Source organism: Pantherophis guttatus, chromosome 2, assembly GCF_059756535.1.
Source record: "Pantherophis guttatus breed Tessera chromosome 2, ASM5975653v1, whole genome shotgun sequence".
Classification (NCBI taxonomy): Eukaryota; Metazoa; Chordata; class Lepidosauria; order Squamata; family Colubridae; genus Pantherophis; species Pantherophis guttatus.
In genome coordinates, this window is record NC_142064.1 from 106,345,296 (window position 1) to 106,369,107 (window position 23,812).

General features: G+C 42.9%; 1 protein-coding gene and 2 long non-coding RNA genes across 3 annotated transcripts in view; 1 reads left to right on the top strand and 2 right to left on the bottom strand.

Moving 5' to 3' along the window:
• The first annotated feature begins 1,810 nt into the window (after positions 1–1,810).
• Positions 1,811–7,315, top strand: NHLH2 (nescient helix-loop-helix 2). Its single transcript, XM_060690255.2, has 2 exons — positions 1,811–2,672; positions 5,577–7,315. The coding sequence occupies exon 2, from the start codon at positions 5,577–5,579 to the stop codon at positions 5,967–5,969; it is 393 nt and encodes a 130-aa protein (XP_060546238.1). The 5' UTR covers positions 1,811–2,672; the 3' UTR covers positions 5,970–7,315.
• Positions 7,316–14,333: 7,018 nt separating this feature from the next.
• LOC148115241 (uncharacterized) lies at positions 14,334–15,850 on the bottom strand. The gene is made up of 3 exons (XR_015731914.1): positions 15,320–15,850; positions 15,021–15,088; positions 14,334–14,527 (listed from the first exon to the last, which is right to left on the bottom strand). It is a non-coding gene; the product is annotated as an uncharacterized LOC148115241 (long non-coding RNA).
• Positions 15,851–16,296: 446 nt separating this feature from the next.
• LOC132711380 (uncharacterized) overlaps positions 16,297–23,812 on the bottom strand; it is a 73,481-nt gene continuing 65,965 nt past the window's right edge. The window contains exons 2-3 of the long non-coding RNA XR_009622216.2: positions 22,658–22,725; positions 16,297–16,500 (exon numbers count right to left, since the gene is read on the bottom strand). This is a non-coding gene — a long non-coding RNA (uncharacterized LOC132711380). The remainder of the gene's footprint in view (positions 16,501–22,657; positions 22,726–23,812) is intronic.

Here is a 23,812-nt window from a genome sequence, read left to right on the forward strand (position 1 = left end):
TCCAGGAATTCCTTCTTTTGTCCTGTTACCACCTCTCATGATGTGGACACATGGGGTTGGACTTTGTCACATTAATAGACGAAAAGAAAGCATTTGATAGAGTTGATAGGAAATTGCTATGGCAAACATTGAACCAATATGGAATAAGTGAACATCTTATTAGAGTATGCAGAAATTTATCTAGTGATTGCAGAAGTGTAGACAGAACAAACCAAAGAATATCAAAACTCTTCACGGTAACATCCAGAGTAAAACAGAGTTGTATACTATCATCATTGTTGCTTATCACCTACATTGATAGCAAAGTAAAGAAGCCTGAGAATGAAAATAATATGAACAAACAACTCTTTGTAGACGATCAGGAATTGTTAACAAAGTACATCTCTCACAGGTGGCTGGCTATCTTTCCTCCATGGTACTTTAGATGCTGGGGTGCTGATGTCCAGCCAAGGTGGCTGGATAGACACCTCAAGATAAACTGTTCTATTCTATGTTCTCTGCTTCGGAAAAGCTGGTTTGCCACTCTGTCCCTCAAAGAGTTGCCCCACAAATGATACACAGTCATCCCTTTTCATAACTCCCTGTATGCCAACACTCATGCTTTTCCTGATAATCCCCAGGACATTGTCTCTCAGCCTGCTACCATTCCTTCCCTAAAACCAACAAATATGAAGGATAGTTTTGATTGTTAAAGCCTACCTACACAAATAGATCATGACACTCTCCATGGTACTGCTTTCTTCTTGTTCATTGTCCTCATCATCCTGTTGGGCTCTGCTGCATCTTTCATAAGGTAGCCTTTGAGGATGGGCTCTGAAGCTTCCTGACATCCCTTGATTGCACATACCTCAGGACATCAGTAGCATAGGGATTCCTCTCTCCTTTTGCTTCTGCCTTCTGATTCTCCCTTCTGTGTTATTACACAGCTTCCTGCTTGTCAAGCTGCAACTCCTGCTAATCTGTTTGACACTCTGCCCAGGGGTGCATTAATACTTTCCTACTAATCTGCATGGACACTTGTTTTAGGGATGTCTCCTTTGGATTTGCCCACCTCTGGATCTTGGGGAAGGAGTGGGGTATGGACTTGAGCCAACCACAAAAAGTCAACAGTGTACAGCTTACCTTTCTATGTGCTCCCCTCTTTTCCTTGCATTGCAGAACGGAGGGATGCAACTTGATGATGTAGTCAGTCAGCTGGGCCACAGATGCTGGAGGAACAGTGTACACGGTACAACTTCCCTTTTCCACATTACAGTTTTGTGTTGCCCTTCTTTGTTGGCTATATTACCATTTTCTCCTACTTTCTGTACCTGTGTCAGAATATGTTCACTGAACAGTTGTCTCATGCATACATGGAAGGGTTGTGTCACCACTTTGAGAATGAGGCTTTAGAAGGACAGGGGCTTTCCATATCACATCCATGGGTCTTGAGGATGTTTGTGCCTAGGAGATGTTGGGGATTTTGAAAGTACTTACAGCTTCCAGGGCTCGCTAAGGAAACCCATCTACAGGTGCAGGTCTACGTTTGTTCGGGAGAGAAAAGAATGGAGGATGGGCTTCCTCTGTCCTCTTTAGCCAGAGTAATAGTTGTTGTGGATGAAGGGAGAATCTGAGCTTGCCAACTGACAATATTTGGGCTGTGAAACTCCCACACGGTGACAGATGTCAAGTCCAATTAAGCCACTCGCATCTCGTTGGCAATCCAATGGGATCGCCCATTGGGTAGCAACTTCGGAGGGAATCATGTCACCTCCCCTTTGCCGGCCCTTTACTGTGCCTTTATATCCGGCCACTTCTCCAGGATAAGCCCAGCGGAACCAAACGGCAATCCAGCCGCCTCTCGCTGCAGGCCGCTCCCCCGGTTTTTCTATGCCGCTGGCGAGGCCCGGCCCTCTGCTCGGGCTCTTTCTGGTCTCGGGCTCCAAGGGCGTCGGGGGATGTTGCAGATGGCATCTTGAAGGACCAGGGGAAGCAATCTAGTCTGGCTGCCTTTTATCTTCCCTCCCCTCCCCTCCCCTCCCCCTCCCCTCCCCAAAAGAGTCGGGACTGGAAGTGTAACACAGGGCTGTTCCCGGGAGCTGGACGCCGCCCGCCAGACCTGCGAGCCAAGAAGGTGTCCGCCGTTTGCACAAAAGCTTTGACTGCAACGGAGCGCTCTGACTCCGTCACGGCGATTGAGCCGCAGACCGGGCCCGAAGACTCCTGCCCGCGCGCCGCCGGCTGGAAGGGCCCGGAGCTTTCCTTCTTGAAGCGCCGCGTCTCTTTTGTTATTTGTTGAGGTCCGGCAGGAGGAGGCGGAAGCGGCGGCCGCGGCTTTCCAGCATAATTTTATCAGCACAATTTAGCGTGGTATACTGTAGATCTGCAGAGGTTCGTCCCTCCCCCCCCCCACTCCTGGGGATCCTGTTTTTCTAGTGCATTTTAATTTTTATAGGAATATTTTAGTCTTTTGACAATTACTCCATTTCTCGATCTGCGAGTTTTGAAAAGGACTCCGAACTATTTCAACCAATAGGACATTTTACTTTTTACTTATTTTATTATATGCGGATCCCTTCTTCTTCTTCCTCTCCTCCTCCTCCTCCAATTTATGTCTAAGATGTTCTCCTCCTCGCATTTTATTTCAGGCGCAAAAGGGGTTAGAAGCGTTTAAGGCAAGATTCTCCTACAAGGTAAACGCCTTTAAAATATTAATATGTACGGGTAAAATTGGCGGCATTCCATCCAACAAACAAGAAAAGGTTTTGTTTTGAAACAGATATAAATACAGGCCTTAATGGAATCCATATTCCGTTCTTTGGTCTTGCACCTAAAGCAAAGTTATTAGAAATTTATTCTGAAAACAGAAGCCAGAAGATTCCTTCCAAGCTAAACATTAGGCAAATTGGGTTTGCTTAGAACAATTTTCGCTGCAAATCTCCACTGACCAATATTTTAAATGTAAATATTTAAAAGCTGACCATTCAAATTGGTCTTCCTCATTTAAGTATTTAAGTTCCCATTTTCGTTGAAGTTGGAATATTTTCCTTTCAAAGTTATCCACTGAAGAGGAATGTTGTTTTGATCTGGATTTTCAAATTCCTGATTATTACTAAGCAGACGCTTCTTCAAAGGAAAAAAGATAGCAGCTTCAAAACGGATACGTCTCCCGGTTCTCCTGCTCCTCGTAGCGCTTCTGAGGTTGGATATCCAGCGTCTACAGAAAAGCTCACTGGAGCTGGGAAATCCAGTAGATCTTTCGGCACTTTAAGTCCTTCTAGTCTATTGTTTGCCAAATAATACTTTCTATGTTTGATAGATTTTGTTTCGTCTCCCGCCCTGCTTTGCTTTTCAGTAGGTTAAGTTTGCTCTTATTTCTTCCCCCTATTCACCACTTGCCGTTTAGCAGATTTAGAATGGTTTATATGTATGCGTATCCTTTGATAATGAAAAGACTTAAAGCAAAAATCTATATTTTCCACTTGGATTTTCGATAGAGGTATCTTGAAACCGTTTCTTGTCATCCATTTCCCTATCATTAGTATCGTCATCGTCATCAACTATATTACTACCTCCACCCTACTATCTCCCACGTAAGACTCTGTGTTTCTAATTCCTTTCTTTTCTCAGTTTCTCCTCCTCCCTCTTGGTCAGAGGTCCTCTCCCCCCACCCGCCCTTACTCCTCCCCTCCTCCAACCCAGACACATAAGGGTGTCTACGAGGTGGCTATTCTCTGTCTGTCGCTGCTGCATTGTTTTGGGTTTTGCCAGCCGCCAAAGCGTCTAGGAAGTTCCCTGGCTTGGTTATGCTGACAGATGGAGCCAGCATCGAGCTATAAATCCCCCCAGCCCCGCCCCAACCTCGTTCTATGGGGGACACTCTTGAGCCTCGGGACTATGGTGCAGCGGACATTCAGGACCTTGCTCCCTGCCCACAGCCTGCCCATGGAGCGGTCGCTCTGGTCGATGGATATCCCCAGGCGAGTCGACTGCCAAGCAGGCGCGATTGAAGCTGAAGAGACACTTGCCCGGAGAGGAGGCGTACGGGGACTATTGGGCAAATCTTAGGCAGCAACGGGCCGCTGTCCATTTCCAGAAGGTCTCCGATGGGTAGCTTTAGAACTAAAACCTAAAGGGGCTCTACGTCCCTGTTCAAAAATTTTACCGAAGAACTATTAGGCGCGGGGGGGGGTTGTTGAGTAGCCTCCTACGGGCACTCTCACTTGAGTGCCTATGGGCACTCTCAAATCTGTTACATCCTGTACTGTTCGGTCCCTGGCCAGACGCCCACTGGCCAACGAGCAGAGAGGCAGGAAGAGCTGTTCCAGACAGCCACATTCTGGAGACAGTCCTTGTTCTGTTGTCCGGTTGTTTTCACTTGCATCTCAGAATTTGCTTTCTGGGATCCCAGGAAGGGTCCTTAGATTCCACCTCAAATTTGGGCTCATGCTACTGGTGGAAGTGGGGCAAACAAGAACCAACCGGCAGCAGTTCTGACCCGTTCCTCCCAAGCCAGATCAGAAAGAGCTCAAAACTCTGCTGAGGATCTTTGGGAAAATAACTGATTTTTTTGCTACACGGCCGGGCGCAGGAAAAATCTCCTAACCCAGACATAACTAGATCGAAGGGCAGGATGTGTCGCCTTGAATTTTCTCGCCGAGGAGTCAAGAAAAACAGAAGTTTTCACTAGGGTTTCGCTGAAAAAAGCCCTCCGAGACAAGTCACTGCTGCTTATTTTCCAGGGAAAGCAATCAGGACTTCTAAAGGAAATCAGGACCTGAATGTTGAAAACACCTTCTGGGGTTCTTTTAGGAATGCCTAACATTGTGAACAGAGATGTAAATGAAAAATAGTCGTATTGATTACAACAGAAACAATACAGCGACTACTGCCTTCTCAGATAAGAATAAAAGTTCATACAAAGCACTTCAGTTAAGTTTTCCACTATATTTGCTCTCCAGTTGATCCAATCATTATTAATAATCATTAGATCGTAATATCTTCATTGAGAACTTTTTTTTTTTTACGAAAAAGGTTTTTTACGAAAACGAACACCTTTGTTTTTTTTAACGAAAGCTAGGATGTTATGGCGTTTCGGGGGATAACGGAATAAAAAAGGAAATCGCAATGAGAACGAGGACTAGCCGGACGGGCGGCGTCCGAGGTTCGCTCGGAAGGCCTCCCTTAGTTAGCAGCCTCCCTCCCTGTCGCGCCACCCCAGTCAAGGAAGTCAAGCAGCCTCTTTTCTCCCTCAGCCTTGGCAGCGCAAGCGAGCCTCCTCGCGAGGCCTCCTAGCAGCAGCAGGTCCTTCAGCCCCGCCGGCTCGTGAGCGCGAAGTAAGCGGCAGGCACACGCGACCAACCCGGCTCAGGCTCCCACCGGGAGCTTCTGACAAAAGCTGCGCTACCTTGGCTAGAGCAGGAAGGCAGGGGTGGCGGGGAAGGCGGGCGGGCGGGCGGGCGAAGGGCGCAAGCCGATGTGCTTGGCTCCCTTCCCGCCTATCACGAGCCGGGCGGGGGAGAACATTCAACGGGCAGCACTGACTGAACTCCCGTATTTATTTTTATTTTATTATTATTTGCCTCCTCGCCTGGCAGATGATGCTGAGCCCAGACCAAGCAGTGGACTCGGACCACCCGTCGTCAGCGCCGTCCGACCCGGAGTCTCTGGAGGCCAAGGGGCTGCGGAGCTGCTGCGCCTCCGACTTGGAGGCGCCAAACGGCGAGAGCGCAGGAGGAGGTCGCTCAGCGGCCCATCCGCCGCAGCCGCTGAGCCGTGAGGAGAAGCGGCGGCGCCGTCGAGCCACGGCCAAATATCGGTCGGCCCACGCCACGCGGGAGCGCATCCGGGTGGAGGCTTTTAATTTGGCCTTTGCCGAGCTGCGCAAGCTGCTGCCCACGCTTCCCCCGGACAAGAAGCTCTCCAAGATCGAGATCCTGCGTTTGGCCATCTGCTACATATCCTATCTCAACCATGTCCTAGACGTGTAGGGCAGGCGCCCGGGGACCAGGACCCGTGGGGAAGGTCGACAGACAAGATGGACAGGCCGCTGGGTCTCTCTGGAGCCGCCTCCGTTGGGGCTCGGCCTTGCAGGTGGCGCGCCTTCCCCAGGTCAAGCCGCCGGAGGCTCCCTTGTCTCTGAGGGATGGACGGGCTCGGCTTGTCCCTTCCTTCACCTTCCCTCCCCGCTCAAAGGTTCCCCGCGATAGGGTCCCCTTTCAGCAAAGTTTCGAGAACCCGGCGAAAGCTTGGCTGGAGATCCCTTGGCTTTAAGCTCGTGCCTTAAAGTGCTTTCCTGACTCACGCCCGAAAAGAGAAACTTGAAATGGAAGTTTTCCCTCCGGAGGTTTGGATTGAGACTTGACTTGTCCCCGGGCCGCCCAAAACAGGAGCACATCTTATGTGGAAGGTGGGGTTCTTTTCTAAACAAACACAGTGATAAAACAGACTGTCAAGTGCCCCTTTCTTTGTATCCAAAAATAATAAAGATCTCATTTACTTGTGACCTTAATGGTGACCTTAATGTATGATACAGGAGTGCAGTTAAAAATAATTTATTTTTTAATTTAAGTAGCAAAAGTAGACTATTTTTCCCCAAGACAATTTTTTAGTTTTTGAGGGTGGTTAAGATTTTGCGTTGAAGACTTTGTGCCAACTGGTTTTCTATAGTCAAGTGTTTACATTTTCTTCTGTGGAATAAATGTCTGATTCTGGAAGTGTTCATTGGAAACCAGATTGTGGGTTTTCATTTTGCTCTGGTTTTATTGCACCTATGCCCTCTTTTTAAATGTATTTTATATATTTGGATTTATCCTTGATAACTTTATTTATTTTGTGTGTGTGGAATCAAAATACTAGCAGTTCACTTGAAGATTTTATTTTCAAATAGAAATTAAAATGTTTGTTGTTATTCTGATCTGTAATTCTGTCTAAAGATGTATTTTGGAAATAACTGATAAGGGAATAGTTTTGTTTGTCTTTGTGTGTGTGTGTACTACAAATTTTCTTTTCCATATTAAGGAAAAACAGGAGTACTTTCTTTTATGACAACCAAAAAATTTGCAAGCAGAAAATGTTATATGCTGTTTTGCTGTGAAACTCTTAAAAAGTATGTCTGGGTCACGGGAGAGAACATATCTGTTATCCAAAGATTTTAGTCTTTTTCAGGGTTTTTTGATGTGTGTGTATGTATGTGTGCGTCTGCACGTATGTATGTTGCTTTGTATAAGGCAATATTTTGTAGTGCAAATAGAGAAATTGATTTTTATCCGAACTTTTTTTCATATCTCTCATGAATGGTATACTGTTTTGCATATAAATAAAGGTATCCAATAAAGCTGGTTTTCTTTTTTTTTCTGTTAAGAGAAACAAAAAAGAAAAGACAATGAATCTATTACATCTGGAATTCAATCCAATATCACATAATACTTGATTGATGCTGACTACATAGATAGATGATAGATGGGTTGTGTGGGAGGGAGGGAGGGAGGGAGGGAGAGAGAGATTGTTTTACAATATACAAACATGTTCCCCTTTTTCTTCTTCTATATTCCTTCACTTAGAAATTAGGTTTCACTTTTATGGAAAGTATTTGCTGAAGGCTATTAATATCTTTTCAATCTATGGAAAAAATATGACCAGCATAAAGCAATGTTAGGTTAGAAGGGACATTTGGTCAATGCTCTTCAAATAACACCTGAATTCAACCTCTAAGGCCATGATGAATTAAATACCACCAAACAGTGATGCTTGGTGCTGACACCCTTTTGGTTCTAATTTTATGTCAAACACAAGTTCATTGCATCTTTTAAGTATCCAAGGCTGTTTCTCACTAATCACATATAGCATCACCTACCAGTAATCACCATTGAAGAGATATGAAACCTGTTCTCATTGCTGTTATTTTGACACCATGGTTGGATGACTCTAAAAGATGGCATAGGTCACTAATGGGGAAATAAGTTGAGAGACTGTCCTCTCAATAACCTGAATTATATATGGGGATAATACTACTGTCATTTTACCTGACAATTATTAAAATAGGGAGCAGTAGAGAATTGCACAACAAATCATGGCTTTTAAAGAAGGAATAACATAAAATGAAAAGAGACAAGGAAAAGAAATGGGATGGGATGCAGGGCTAATCCTCATGGCTGCGAAAATGTGGTTCCCTCCAGTCTTAGATATGGCAGAAAGATATGCAAGGAGCAATAGCTCTGCCTCAATAATTGAGCACTATTTTGCCTTAATTATGGGCTGATGGGTGGTGCTGTCCTTACACATTTAATATGGGACAAATAAGAAAATCATCTGATAGATTGCCCCAGCTCTGTTTTCCCTTCCAACAGGTCTTACTTGCAGGCAGGAAAAAGTGTGGTGTGAAGCAGGGTTGGGCACGTGTAGGCAGATGCCTGGACACCATTACCATTTAGCAATCTTCCAAAGTGTACGTAAAAACAGATGAGAACAATGTGTCAGGTGCTCAATCTTTGCATTTGAAGCAGCAATGGAATCCAAAGTGATAGATCATTGGAATGGAGCACCTCCATGGTTCCAGGATGTTCCCTGAATTAAATGAAGAAGCACATAGAACTCTTGTTAATATTTCTTCTATGGAAAGAAGTGAAATGGAAGAAGTGAACTCTGGAATTGTTGCAACGATTCTGATTTATAGAGAATCAGAAGAGATTCAAGAGTAATATGTCAAGATGGAATGTATTGAGATAAAAGAATAATAGATTGATATGACACAGGTAATTGATGAAATTGATGTGACACAGGTATCCCACACCATTGTGCTACAAGGGGATGTACTGTGCCTTGGTTGGCAGAGCCCAAGAGCTGCCTAAGATGTAAGCAAAATGGTATTGCTTCATCCAAGTAATGAAAAATTAAAAAACAACAGGAAAAAGTAGAGTCATGCAAAATTCCTTGTCAGCAAGCCAGTAAAAAAACAACAACAACCATATAGTATTCATTATGGTAGAATTAGAAGCACACAGCTTGTAGAGCCTGGCTATTTCCCAGACCTTCTGTGCAATACAGGACTAATATTAGTATTGTTTTCAAACACCGATCTAGCATGCTATCAAAAGAGCATTGCATTTGTTTATATACGGAGGTTGTATGATACTTGATCAGCAAATGGCCTTGGAAAGCAATACAGATTAGAAGGCAGAAGAATGCAGATTAGAAGGCATGCCCACAGCAGTTCAAAGTGCTTCATAGAAGCTGGATTAGTTCCAATTTGTGACTGTACCAGGAATCTTATTTAATTACTTGGGCTAGATTGTGTCTGGAGTGAAAATTGTTTGGGAGGAGAGAAAAAACACTACTTTAAACCTGGAACTGCTAAGTTCAACTTCAAGCTCCCTCCACTATGGACTGGATTTGAGAAAGAGGCAATAGACATGTCATTTAAAGGTGGTTCAAAGATCATTTTCCTGCCACAATTAGAGGGAAGTGAAATTAAACCCACAGTCAATTTACAATGTGAGGGACAGAAAGAGAAGTTGCATAGAATTAATGTCAAAAACGAGCTGAAAAGTAAAACATAAATATTATAAAACAAAATATTAAAATACATAAATTTCCTGAATTTATGATTAAGTAAGGAGAGTTTAAGGGAGAAGGTAACCATCTTAAAATTAAATTAATATTAAATAGCTTGAAAATCATTATCAATCATCTAAAAGATAAATCCAGCTTCAGTCTTGCTTGAAAGGTAAGAAGATTATAGGAAACAACTTCTGGATTTTCTTTTGTTTTATAGAATCATAGGACATGGAAAGGACCTTGGAGATTTTCTAGTCCAACCTCCTGCTCAAGGCAGGAGTGCTTATACCATCCCAAATGGTTGGCCAGCCTATTTTTGAAAACTTCCAGTGATGGAGCATCCACAGCTTCAGGAGGCATGCTGTTCTGATTAATTGTTCTTTCCTTTGGGTAAAGGTGGGTTGTTGTTTTTTGCTAACAGTACACAAATTCATTACACAACTACAACAGGGACATTTAAATTGACTTAAAGTGTTTTACATTGGAGTAAAAGGAATTTCTGATAAGTGATTTTGGGTAATGAAAGAAAAAGTTTGGGAAACACTAATTTAATAGATTTGTGCACAAGGTTAAAATTAGATGACCTATAGGGCTCCTTCCAGTTCATACATCCTTTGTACTAAATATGCTTCGTATAATGTATGGAATCCTGAAATAGAAGTATTTGAATAAGCTCTGATTTGTTTAAATGAGAAATAAAACATTGAAAATGGAAAGGTGGTTGACTGGAAGTGGTGTTATTAGCCAACAGAAATTGCAAAGTTATATTTTAATCCTCAGATCTTCATGCAGCATGAGATAATAAATATTAAAACTGTAGACAAGTATTTATGTGCCTGTACTCCTTCAAAACTTCACAACAAAATTGACAGGTCTTCAAGTATGTCAACTAATTTGAAAGTGTGAGGTTCATTTTGCACTAGATACTGTAGCTGTACTTTTAAATTACAGGTGCAGCTCTCTTTACATAAAGAAAGACTTATCTGATCAAATCAACAGTCCATTGTGCCTGAAGCTACTAACATTTTCTATGGAAGGCTTCTAGTAACTGGAAATCAGAGGTTCATTGTCTCTGCACATACTGTAGCTGTTCAATTCAGCACTTCCATGAATTGAATCTTTCAATTGAACTGAGTTGGTCAGGGATTATTACACTGTGCAAAGAAGGATCTACAGGTAGTCCTTGATTTATGCCTGGTTGCTTAAATCAACTGTTTGAAGTTGCTGCAGACCCCCAAAATGGACACACGTATAAAATGCAAATAACCAGACCTACGTGTGTAGAGTTCAACTACTACTTATTGTTCTATGCCTGTTTCACAGGAATCTCCCCAGACTGCCAACTTTCACCTGGGAAAGACTACATAAGGCTCAAAGAAATTCAAGGGGAGTCAGACCTTGTCTTCTTATGTTTATATAATGAGTTCAAACTAATTCCCTACTTGAACCCTCCTCCTAACTGGGAGGGTTGCTCACCAACATCATGACATGGTTTGAAAGTTCTGGTATCAATCCCGCCCCCCCCCAAATGACGTGTGTCATGACTTATAATTGCTAGGCTCAATTATGGTCATAAGTTGAGAACTATCTACAGCTTTTATCTGTCCTGGAGTGACTGCTATGAATAATATTTGCTAGGAGACATTTCACAAAGTTCCATGAAACCTAATTAGTGGGTAAGACAGGCTATATATTTATTTTCCTTCTACATTGATCTCTTGGTTACTTGCAAGACCTGTATATTACTCAAAGAAAGAGAGAGAGAGAAGATCCCATGCACAAAGCATTAATTTTGGTGCTCACAAGTTTCTATGGCCTTGTCACATGAAACATGAGGGCAGGGATCTTTTATCACCTTATCCTCACTTAAATGGAATTCATTCAGATAAACAGAACAGCCACAAACTGTTGTGTTGGTTATTTTCCAGCATATTCATATTGTTTTGGCTGTTTCCCAGCATATTTGTCTTTATTTTACTATCACACCCAAAAACACATCTCCGTCTATTTTTTGGCTGTTTCCCAGCATATTCATCTATTATTTGGCTGTTTCCAACATATTCATTAAGCATATTCTTAATTTTACTGTTTATCTCTGTGTAATCCCCCCTTTTTTATTTTATCTTCCATCTATACATTGGTTATTCATGTTTAATCATATTATGATTCTCAGTTTTTTCTACAATTTGACATTGAGACTTAATTCTTACATCAAACACATCCCCATATAAATCAATAAAATTTCTTGGATTCTTCTCATATTCATATTCATTCTTATTCATCTATGAAAATCTCCTTTTTATCAATACTATCCATCTTTACTTTATTTTTTATTTTAATCACATTGTTTTATTTTCCATCCTTATATATCCATAAATACCTCCTTTTTATAATTAATATTCTTCTAAACATTACATTTTCATTTTTAATCAAACTATTTTTATATTCTTTTTTCCTAACTGTATATATTTTATTTCTTCATTTCCTTGTCTATCAACATATATTCCATTTTAAATTCAAAGTTCCCAAATTTAATTCTCCACGTATCATTTAAAATTCTTTTTGTTACATCTATTCCATGCAAAGTACATCAACTTTCCTTCTTTTATTCCTGCACCATTTGACTTCTTTTGTTCCTGCACCAATTAGTAACAGTTATAAAAGTTCCGTTATTTCTTCTTTCTTTCCACCGAAAAAGCTATCTGTAGACAAAGAAGAAACCTCCACCACCAAAATTCCATGGCTATTATTTGTAATTTCAGAGTGTTCCAAAACAAACAGCAAGTTACAGTGTTTCCTTTTAAAGCAGAAGGTTATCTCTGCAATCCACACTTTCCCTTAGTCACGCCAGTATCCATTTTGTTGCAATTATGTAACAATCCAATTTAATTCTCTTCTTTTAAGTTTTAAAAGTGTTGAATCCCTACCTTTTTCTTTTTTCTTTTTTCAAAGTCCAATTCTAGTTTGAGAATTTTTCCAATCTGTTCAGCATGCCTCAATGTTTACTTGTTCCAATTGAATCTGTACCAAGATAAATTTCCTAGCGGGTCTTTTCCTCCTAAAGTTACTTTTCAAAATCTTCTATGCCCCTCGAATCCACAGCCGCTGTTTTAAGGCTAGGGGTCTTACAAGTAACAATCATTGCTCTAGCGTTGTTTCAAGCCTAGGTTGGTGTCACTCAACCGGTTTCAAAGAGCTTTGTTCTTTTCCTCTTTCTTCCTGCATGTCTCTTAGTTCAGTTTGTCCCAGCTTCATGGCAGCCGCCATGGCTGCTGCCCCCCACCGCCGACTCACAGAGAGTTCCCTCTGACCTCCGAGGAACTTGCCTGTTCCTCTTGGTCGTCCGAGGCACCTCTCTTCCTACCCCATCCCTGCAGGACAGTTCTGGTTCGAAGACCCATCGGTGGCGGTTCGGCAGTTGGGTTTTTTGCGGGACTCCTCAGAGCCCGCTATTTTCCTGGCTATCTCGCTGCGACATCAAACCGTAAGTCGTGTCACTCATTTCTTGTGCTGGTTCAGAGGTGCTGCATAGCCTGTCTTCATTCTGTGGACCATCAGTAGTGAGGAGGTCTGCCTAGGGAACTAGGGATTCTTTCCACTTGATTATCCCTATCTGGGAACTCTCCCTCCATAGATCAACTATAGTATCTGATCCATAAACTGGTGGGTCTTCCTATCAAAGCAGATGGTCTGTCCCCCACTCCTTGATCAGTCATCTCAGTACCAGGTTTTGATCAGATATAAATTCATGGGTTTAGCCACCTGTCAAAATTCTACTTGAGCTCAAACATGTTACAGAAAGCTATTAATGACTATTTTTCCCACCAGTGGGTGATACACAGTAGGAAAGGAAATGAATCTGGGGAATCCATCAGAGTCTGCTTCCTTCAGTTGTCCTGAATTAAATCAGTAAGATAGCATCAGCCAATAGCCTGGTCAATAAGGCAGAATAGGTCTTGACAGTCAGGGCAGAGTGTGCCAGCAAAGTGTTGCCAGTGCAAGAACTGGAGAAAAGCCACCCTCATGAAAGAGTCATCTTTCATTATTTGCCAGTGTTCTGCTTATGAACTCTTGATGGAGGACTACCGCCACTTGGAAATAGTAAGGGGAGCACTTTGTTTGTGTCTGTGTTGGGAAGTTTAGGAAGTGCTCTTGGTGATGCTACACCCTAATTCATGGAAAGATTTTGAGAAACTTTGGGAGCTTCAGATTACATAAAGCACTTTAAATAGTTTGCTATGATCTTAGAATTATTTCAGCCTGAAATAAGGTTTGGGAAAAGTAATATAAAAGCAAATAATTAAATCTTAAGACTTCGAAGGAGACATTTAGATATTTGTCTCCAATCCCTTTTTCAGTGTAAACATCCAAATTATAGCCTCTGAAACGGATGGCTGTCTAGCTTTCGCTTGAACAAATCTTGTGGAATAATTGGTTCCAATGTTGAACTGCTGTTACTATTACCAAGTTTTTCTGCCTACTTCAACCCATTATTTTATATCCTGCACTCTGAAATAATAGAGAACAGATCTTCTTCAGTATGACATCTTTTCACATATTTAAACAGTGCTATCATTATTACTCACCCCTAATCTTAAATATAAAACTGCTTGGATCCTTTAATCTTTTTACCTTACCTTAAATTTTATTTATTTTATTTATTTATTTATTTATTTATTTATTTAATTTTTATACCGTCCCCTCTCCCGAAGGACTCGGGGTGGTGAACAGCCAAAATTAAAAACACACAATACAAATATTAAAATACTTTAAAACGAAATTAAATTTATCTTTGGCTTCCCATAAAATTCCCCAATTAAAAGATTTTTAACCCAGCCTGGCTTGCTGAAATAAAAAAGTCTTCAGGGCCCGGCGGAAGGTCCGGAGGTCCGGGATCAGTCGTATCCCTGGGGGTAGTTCATTTTACCTTTAAACTTCTTTGGTCTTCTCTGAACCAGTTTTCTAAATGCTTCATCAAGTGTAGTACCTAGAACTGGACCCAGTACATAAGATGGAGTAGGATTAACAAAAAATAAAGTAGTAAATTTAGAAATAAATTTAGAAATATACTTCTGCTAACACAACCTAAAGTTGCATTTATCTTTTTCGTACACATCCCATTCTTAATTCATATTCTCTTTCTAATTCATTACTATTGCAAGAATATTTCCATAGGTACTCTTACTAAACCAGTATTCCCCATTCTATATTTGTGAATTTGATTTTTGTTTCCTAAGTAAATAACTTTCAATTTGTCTCAGTTAAATCTCATTTTGACATTTTTCAGTTTATTTCACTAATTTAATAGGATTGCCTAGATTTTATTTCTGTCTTCTAGGCAGTGGTGGAATTCAAATAATGTTGTCTACCCTAATGACCATTTTAAGTTGTCATGGTAAATGTCTAACTGTATTGCCACCCTGGACACCCGGCTCTGTAGGGGTTAACTAACCACATATCCCATCACTCCCATAGCCACTCCTTACCTTCTGGCCCCTCCTCCTGGGTATAATAGCTCTCACCACGAGGTATTCTAGTTGTTCCAGATGTGTACCTGAAAGAAAAAGGTCTAAGGTCAGTGACCTCTGGCTCCACAAGGCCTAGGATTTATCTAGGCCTGCAATAAAGGAATTCAATTGAGAAAGAGAATTTGTCTATGAGTTATTAGGCTAGATCCATCATCAAACAATATGGTAGCAGAGGATGGTTGCCCATAACTCCAAATGATGACTGAACCCAACGTTTGCCCTGAAGAAACGAACAGAGTACAGACAAGAGCACTCACCAAAAAGATGACTGAGCTACTGGCATCCAAGGGCACCACAGTGGAGGAAACGACAGCTGAGAGCGAGCAGGACTCCAGCCTGGACTCACAATCTGACGAGGAGAGGTCACCCGAAAAGGCCACCATCCTGGAAGAAAAAACGACGCAGAAAATGAACAGATTTAAACTCTCTATCCTGAAACTGATGGAGGCAAGCAACAACAAGGAAAACCTCATCACGGACCTTCAAAGCCTTCTCGAGCAGCAAGAAGCAGCGATCAAGGCCCCAAAGACACCCGAGGAAGAAACTCAACCAGAAAGGGGTAGGCCATCCCAGTCCGATGACCTCGAGCTGACCGAACCCATTTTCGCGCCTTCTTCCCGGCGGCCATCTTGGGATGAGCCCCAACCAATGGGAAGCCAGGATTTGAATTTCCTGGCGTGAAAATGCCCGAACCCCAAAACAGATGAGGGGCACCCACAAAACGACCACGAAGAGCATGCACCAACCAAACAAAGATCGCCAACTGATCTTGAGGTGCAAAAAGCAATCGAGATCCTCACCACTGCGCTTGGCTCCGCTTTTGAGCCTCCCGCAGCAGTCAAAAGCCGAAAAAGAAATCCTGGAAGCCATAAGGACATCAGGACAACCAACAACGACCGGGCGACTGAATCACAGCCACCCAGAGAGACCGTGCACACCAACAACCAGTGCCAAATCCCGGCTACCTGCAGGAATGATCAACCTCAGGATTCGAACCCGCCACCCGCAGCACCAACTACACAAGACCCGAGGGCAAGGAGAAGAACCAGCTACTGACCCATCCCACGACCTCCACCAGACCTCTTCGCACGACCGGGGACCGACGAACACGAGGCAGGACCCGCCGCCACCACCGCCATCGCCACCGTGCCGCCAAGCACAGAAGATCACCGACCTCTGACCTCCGCTGCCTCTGCACTGCCGATCCACAGAAGTCCTCAACTTGCGACCGCTTCGCCTCCTCACCTTCTTCCCTTCTTCGTCGGGGATCCAGCCATCCTGCAATGCCATCCACCTTCCAGAGGAGACTCCGGACTCACCGGGGGTGAGTCCAGCCTTCCCCCGACAGGCCTAGGCCTAGGCCTGGGAGCTCCAGCAGCAGGACCTTCACTTGATGGACTCCGGCGCAAAACGGGTTTCGCGCATGCCCAGTCGCCGCCTTCAACAAGAGAAGCAAGTTACATAGAGACAAGTAAATACAGACTAGCAACAGACATCCCAAAGCCTTATTGCAAGTTCAATCACACAATGGACCATGTGTCCATAAGTAACTACCCTAACAATTCTGGGGCAAATTATGCCAATTTAGCAAAATTACAATTAGATGGGAGTAATATTATAGAGTGGAATCAGCAGTTGCAAATTGCTCTCATGAGAGAAAATGCACTATTTCTAGTCAACAGACCTCCACAGAAACCCTGGTCATTGGAAATTGACTGTATTCACCATAGGGCATTTTGTATTATGTTAACTACTCTTCCTTCTGCCATGTATCCTACCATTGAAGATAACCTGACTGTATCTGAAATTGTACAAAAATTATGCAGCCTGTTTTACAGCCAGAGTAGAGCCACAACCACTAGAATATCTAGAGAGTTCCACTCTGCTAGACATAAGACAGGGGTCCCTATGAGTGAGCACATACTAAAATTAAACACAACAAGGGCAGAGCTCATGCAGAGGGGGGAAATAATCACTGAAGAGAGCATGATAAGTATCATCATAAACTCTTTAGATAGCAGTTGGGACAACTTCATAACCCAACTAGATAGCCTCAGCTTGCAACACCTATTGCTAGGCACATTAACAAACAAACTTATTGACTTCCGCTTGGCACTGCCGGCGTCTTCTTGGACCGCCAGCCCCGCGATTCCGTTGGAGCTGTTCTGACAGCACTAATCAGCTGTCAGATGGCTTAAAAACCTCTTCTTCGGGAGAAGAAGGAGAGGAGAGCCGGTGGGCGAGGGTAGAGCTCCCCGGGAGCCCCTGGATTAATTCCAGGGGCTTGGAGGGTGAGAGCTCCCCGTTCAGCCCACTGAAGCTCCGGATCCGTGGCGACTCCGTTTAAACAGAGCCAGACGCCGGCGACCAATTCTGCTTTCAAGAAGAAGATTAATTGATTTCAAAAAGCAGACAGAACGGAAGCAGGAGAACAAGCTTTTGCAACTATATACTTAATTCCTGGGATACATTGTTTCTATTTGATTTTGCTGAACTGGAGCTGGAAATGGCGTCTTTGTTGTGGGTGTGAAAGTGAAAGCAGGAAATGAAAGTGTTTGTTAATAGACTTGTGCTCAGAGACTGGATTTAAACTGCTGGATTTGAGAGCTGGGTCTAGAAAAAACTATCTTGCTTGATAAACTACAAATAAATTTGAGAAAGCTGCTTGAGAGATTTTATGGCTGTGAAAAGAAAAATTCTTTTAAAATAATATAGCTTCCAAGGAAGGAGTTTCTGAAAGTGGAGGCTCTTTAATGGCGTTAGAAATGATACAGAGAGCTGAAACACAGAGCCAGGAGGTTTTTTTTAGAGACCTTGCAGAATTTATAAAGGAAGCCATGAATAACCAAATCGAAATTATTAATAACTTTACAGCAATCATGGAACAAAAATTCACAGAATTGGTGGAGGATAAAAAAGCAACTGAGGATGTTTTTGAAGGAAAGCACAATGACAATGTAGGAGACATTTTGATCAAGACAGAGAAGCTGGAACTGGCTGATCCTTGAGAATCTTCAAACCATCTTCCTGCCCTTTTGGAATTAACTGACAGAACTTTTCAAAAATATAATTTGAAGCAGAAAGAAGAAGGAACTGATCAGCTCTACGAGGTTTTGGATAAAGATGATTTGGCAGAGGCTTTCACACAATTAATTGAAATGCAGCAACTGGATCTTTCTTTGCAAACTGATCGAGTTAATTCTTTGTTCTATGAACTGACTGTCTATACAAGCAAGAAGAGTCGACATGGGGGCTCTAAATCAGAGGAAATGGTTCCGAGAAAGGGACAAGTCTTAAAGATACATCAACCCCCACTTAAAATTCAAAACCTCCTTAAAATAAAAGAAGGAGGGAGGAAGAAAGATTGGAAAAAATATAGAAAGAAAGGAAGAAGGGAAGATTAATTTTTTCTGGTCTAACTATTGATGTATTAATGATTAACTACAATGATTAACTAAATGAATTGAGAGTTCAATTAATAATTAATTAAGGTTTAGTTATTGTTAAAAATATTTGAATATTGAGCACAAAAGCAGGAGGAATAGCCAAATGATTAAGTATGTATTATCTACTAGTGTTTGTTATTGGTTTTTAAAAAAATTCTTAGAGCTAAAGGATTATATGTTATTTTGTGTTTAAAGGGAGGTTGATGAATAATCTGTAGAAGGGGAGTTAAGGGGTCTAGGGAGTTTTAATGTCTTGCATTAACTTAGCATATTTTAGCGTATGTTTGGTAAAATCTATACCCTGTTTTTCTTCTGGGAAGTCGGGGGAGGGGGGAGGGAAGGGGGGGTTGCACAAATGTTTAAATAGATAAGTGATTTGTTTGATTTGTTTGAATTTTAAAAAAACAATAAAAAATTTTTTGTTCAAAACAAACAAACAAACAAACAAACTTATTGCAGAGGACAATCTGAGGAGGGATCGCCACCTGTCCAGGAGGGATCCCAGGCCAACTAGAAGAGTTGAGTTTCAGGATAGAACAAGAAACACCCCAGAATGTTACTCTTGTGGGTCTAGGAACCACTTAAGGAGAGACTGCCCTAGAAATCACAGGGATAGGAGACACAATGACAATAGAGGAGGGTGATCACCTGAGCGCAGGTACCCCAAAGAAAAGGGGCGAGGATGGTCCCCCAACCCCAGGAGGCATCATGAATGCAGGGACAACTCTAGAGACAGTAACCCGGGTTCTATGTATGGGCTCAGACACGATGACTCAGACACTAAACACAAGATAGGCAGAGACACTTGGCTTCTGGATTCAGGAGCCACAAATCACACAACTTGCAACCCAAGGCTACTAGACTCACTCACAGAAGCAGACTTTGAATTAAAGGTAGCAAACCAAAGCAAAGTTCAAGTAGTAGGGAAGGGAAACACACACATTCCACAAATAGGAAAAATAGAGGGGGTACTGTACGTGCCAGGGATACCCCACAATGTACTGGCTATTACCAAGCTGACACATAACACAAACACCGAAGTAACGTTTAAGGATGGAAAGGCCTACATGATTAAGCAGGGGGAGGAGATAGGAAAAGTGACCATGCATGAGGGCCTACCCTACTTCACACCCAACACAAGAGAGGAAGGAAGCATTAATACTAGTACAGACCATGAGGCAGATGAAAACACAGAAACAGAGGGGGTACAGCAGGGGGCAGCCAAATGTAAACAAAATGTCAATAACTCTGTATCCATTGGGAAGCCATTGCATGATAACTGTGCCCACCTCCTTCACAGAAGGCTGGGACACATCAGCTTTCCTATTGTAAAAAGAATGTCAGAGTGTACCGAAGGCCTCAAAGTAAAGAACTGTGAAAATTACCTGGAGTGTTCAATCTTTAAGTGTTCAAAGATCAGAGTTAAGGCCATACCCAAAAGGTCAAAAAGAACCACCGGGTCCCCCTTCCAATTAGTACATATGGACTTGGTAGGGCCATTGAAACCATCTGTCGGGCATAGGAAGCAATTCTTCCTCACCATTGTGGATGACTTTACCAGATATGGGTATGTTTATTCTCTCAGACACAAAAACGAGGTGTTCCAAAGATTTAAAGAGTTCCACAAAAGAATAGCAATGCAACACAATATGAAAATAAGGCAAATAATGACAGACAGGGGCTCGGAGTTTATGGCCAAGGAATTCACAAGATGGCTGAGGGAGCGGGGCATAGCGCACTACACCTCTTCGTCATTCTCGCCCTTCCAGAACGGGATCGTAGAGAGAAAAAACAGAGTGTTGCAAACAATGATGAGGTGCGCCTTGGAGGATGCTGGGATGGGGCAGCATTTTTGGTCAGAGGCATTGCACTACTCCAATTACACTCTAAATAGACTGTGGTCAAGCTCCATCAATAAGACCCCATATGAGATGCTATATAACAGAAAGCCCAACATTGCACACCTGCACATATTCGGCGCCCCAGCTGATGTCCACATCCCCAGACAACTGAGAAAGAAGGGAGAGAAAATATCAAAGAGACTGAGGTTCATGGGTTACGAACCAGGCACTAAGGGCTACAGGTTCATCGACAACAACAACAGGTTTGTCGTATCCAGGCCTGCTGATTTTCACGAAAACGCAAACTGGTCGAGGGTCCACTCCAATGACATCCTCGCCAATAGAAACACACTCGAACATGGTCAGGGGGAAGAGAAGGTGGAAGCACACAAAACCAACCACTATAAAGTAAACATCAAAGAGTGGAAAGAAGGGCTTCCCTCTCTGAAGCTAGATAACCTGACAAACAAAGAGGCAGACAACATGCAAGAGACCGAGCCAACCCCCAGTAGACCAATCAGAGAGAACAGGAACAAGCTACCAAAGAGGCTGGAAGATTACGTCATGACCATCCATAACAACCACACCACACCCAATTCATATGAGGACATACTTGGCCTTCCCCAGGAAGAGAGAGAGAAATGGATATCAGCCATGGAGAGGGAGATGGAGAGCCTCAGGAACCTGCAAGTGTATTCACCTGCTCAAGTTCCAGAGAACAAAAAGCCGATAGGAACCAAATGGGTGTTCAGGGTCAAGACACTAGAGGACAACAAGGCCCTGTACAAGACGAGACTGGTTGCACAGGGTTTTGCCCAGAGATACCCCGAAGATTACACCGACACCTACTCGCCTACCGTCAGGGCCGAAAGTGTCAAAAGTGCCCTGGTGGTGGCCACCATCCTAGGGCTGGAAGTATTCCAATTCGATGTACAGACTGCGTACCTTCACACTGAATTGGATAAAGAAATATACGTCAAAGCACCACCCAGATATAATGAAGGGGAGAACAAGACTTGGCTGCTGAATAAAAGCCTATATGGACTCAAACAGTCAGGCAAGAGGTGGTATGATTGCCTAGCCAAGGCTCTCAGATCCATGGGCTTTGAAGCCACCTCAGCCGACAAATGCCTTTTTACAAAGAAAGAAAATAACTCATTCGAAGGTATACTCGTTTACGTGGACGACATCTTGTACATTGGCAAGCATAAGGACAGATGTGACAAATTCACCATTGAACTGGGGAGCCACTTCTCCTTGAAATCGCTAGGCAAAATCAATAAGTATCTAGGAGTTCACGTGATAAAAACTGATAAAGAGTTTCGCCTTTCCCAGAAAGAAAAAATCATCGAGTTACTATCAAAGTGTAACATGTCTGAGGCAAAACCAGTGAAACTCCCATGCAGCCAGAGTTCCTGAAGAGCATGTACAATGAATCAGAACCCTTCGCTGACAATAAGTTGTACAGATCAACTATAGGGTCACTGCTGTATATAGCCAACTGGACCAGGCCCGACATTGCCTTAGCCGTTAACTTACTATCTAGGCACGTAAGCAAGCCTACCATATCCCATTGGAACGCCATCAAAAGATTGCTTAGGTACCTAAAATTCAGCATAAATGCCCAGCTCTGCCTCGAACCAGAAATATCCGAGAAACTGAAACTAACCTGCTATGCTGATGCTGATTGGGCTGGGGACATAAAAAGCAGGAAAAGTACTTCCGGCTATGTGCTGCTGCTTAACAACTGCCCCATTCATTGGTATACAGGGAAGCAGAAACTGGTAGCCACCTCAACCACAGAAGCGGAATTCGTTTGCCTATCCAAGGCCGCAAACAACCTGGTATGGTTCGACGACCTGCTCAGCAGTATTTGGACTGAACCCTCATACCCAATAGTCATTCACGAAGATAACAAAGCAGCAGAAATCTCAAGAGCCGATGCCATAGGTCAGCGATCAAGGCACATTGACATCAAATGCAAACACGTCAGGCAGTTCTCAGAAATAGGTTTCATTAAGGCTGTACACTGCGATACTGAGGAACAAACTGCAGACATACTCACAAAGCCCTTACCACATAAACAGCATGCATACCTCATGTCAAAAATATGTGTTTATATGTAACCTACGCATATGCATGTATATAACTTGTATGTATGTATGTAACCATTGTATACCTGTACCCAGTTAGACATTTAGAGGGGGTTTTGTCATGGTAAATGTCTAACTGTATTGCCACCCTGGACACCCGGCTCTGTAGGGGTTAACTAACCACATATCCCATCACTCCCATAGCCACTCCTTACCTTCTGACCCCTCCTCCTGGGTATAATAGCTCTCACCATGAGGTATTCTAGTTGTTCCAGATGTGTACCTGAAAGAGAAAGGTCTAAGGTCAGTGACCTCTGGCTCTACAAAGCCTAGGATTTATCTAGGCCTGCAATAAAGGAATCCAATTGAGAAATTTGTCTATGAGTTATTGGGCTAGATCCATCATCAAACATAAGTACAAAAAATTGATATATCGAACGGTTTAGGGCTTGATGTTAGGACTGCTAGGTGGCCTGAATGTCAAGACAAGGGGGGAGGGGGGAGGCAAGCAGAGGCTGCCTCTTTTCTATCCCTGCCCTGGATCGGGGAATTCGGGGAATCTTCACTCCGAAGCAGCCTCCAGAGTCAGCCTGCACTGCCCCGTGGGCTTTGGCAGCTTTCTCTTCCACTGCGGAAGAGCGGAAAATAAAGCTGGGCGTCCCGAGATGTCCAACTCTGGGAAGTGACTCAGGTTTCACTTGGTGGGGGACACTTCCTCTCTTGTGGTGCACCACTGCTTTACTGGCGTGTTCAACTTTGTGGCTCAGCTAAACTCTTCAGCTGCAGCCGGCTGCAGTTCCCATCATCTTCCGGAAACCTGGGCGATGGAAACCTTAGGCCAGGCTCCTCATACCTGAAGCAATCCGGCTCGCCCAGGGTCAGGTTGGCCATTGCGGGAGGCTTGTCCTGCATGTGCAGTGGAGCTGAAGGACGTGGATGGGGTCCAAGATTAGATTAGATTAGATTAGATTAGATTAGATTAGATTAGATTAGATTAGATTAGAATAACTTTATTGTCACTTTGAATGTACACTAATTTGCATACATTAAAATGAAATTTTGTAGCTTGCCCATATACCTCTATCATTCCAGGTACTGAATCTAGTTTATTTACCATTCTTACAAACAATATACAGCACTATCACGTGACCTCTGCTATATCTCCTATGATAATATAAACCTGTTTTTTTCCTATTTCAGCAAAATGATTTATGATTGGAACTGGGAACTTAGTTTTGTGAGAGACTGAGGGAACTAGATATGTTTAGTTTTGAGAAAAGACAATGGGGAATATGGAAGTAATTTCTGACTATCAGGATCTTAGTGCACAGAAGAAGCTTGTTGGAAGAAATATCCATCTGGTTCAGTCC

Excerpts from the sequence above, each read along its gene's own strand:
- NHLH2 (XM_060690255.2), top strand. The coding sequence starts at position 5,577 with ATGATGCTGAGCCCAGACCAAGCAGTGGACTCGGACCACCCGTCGTCA.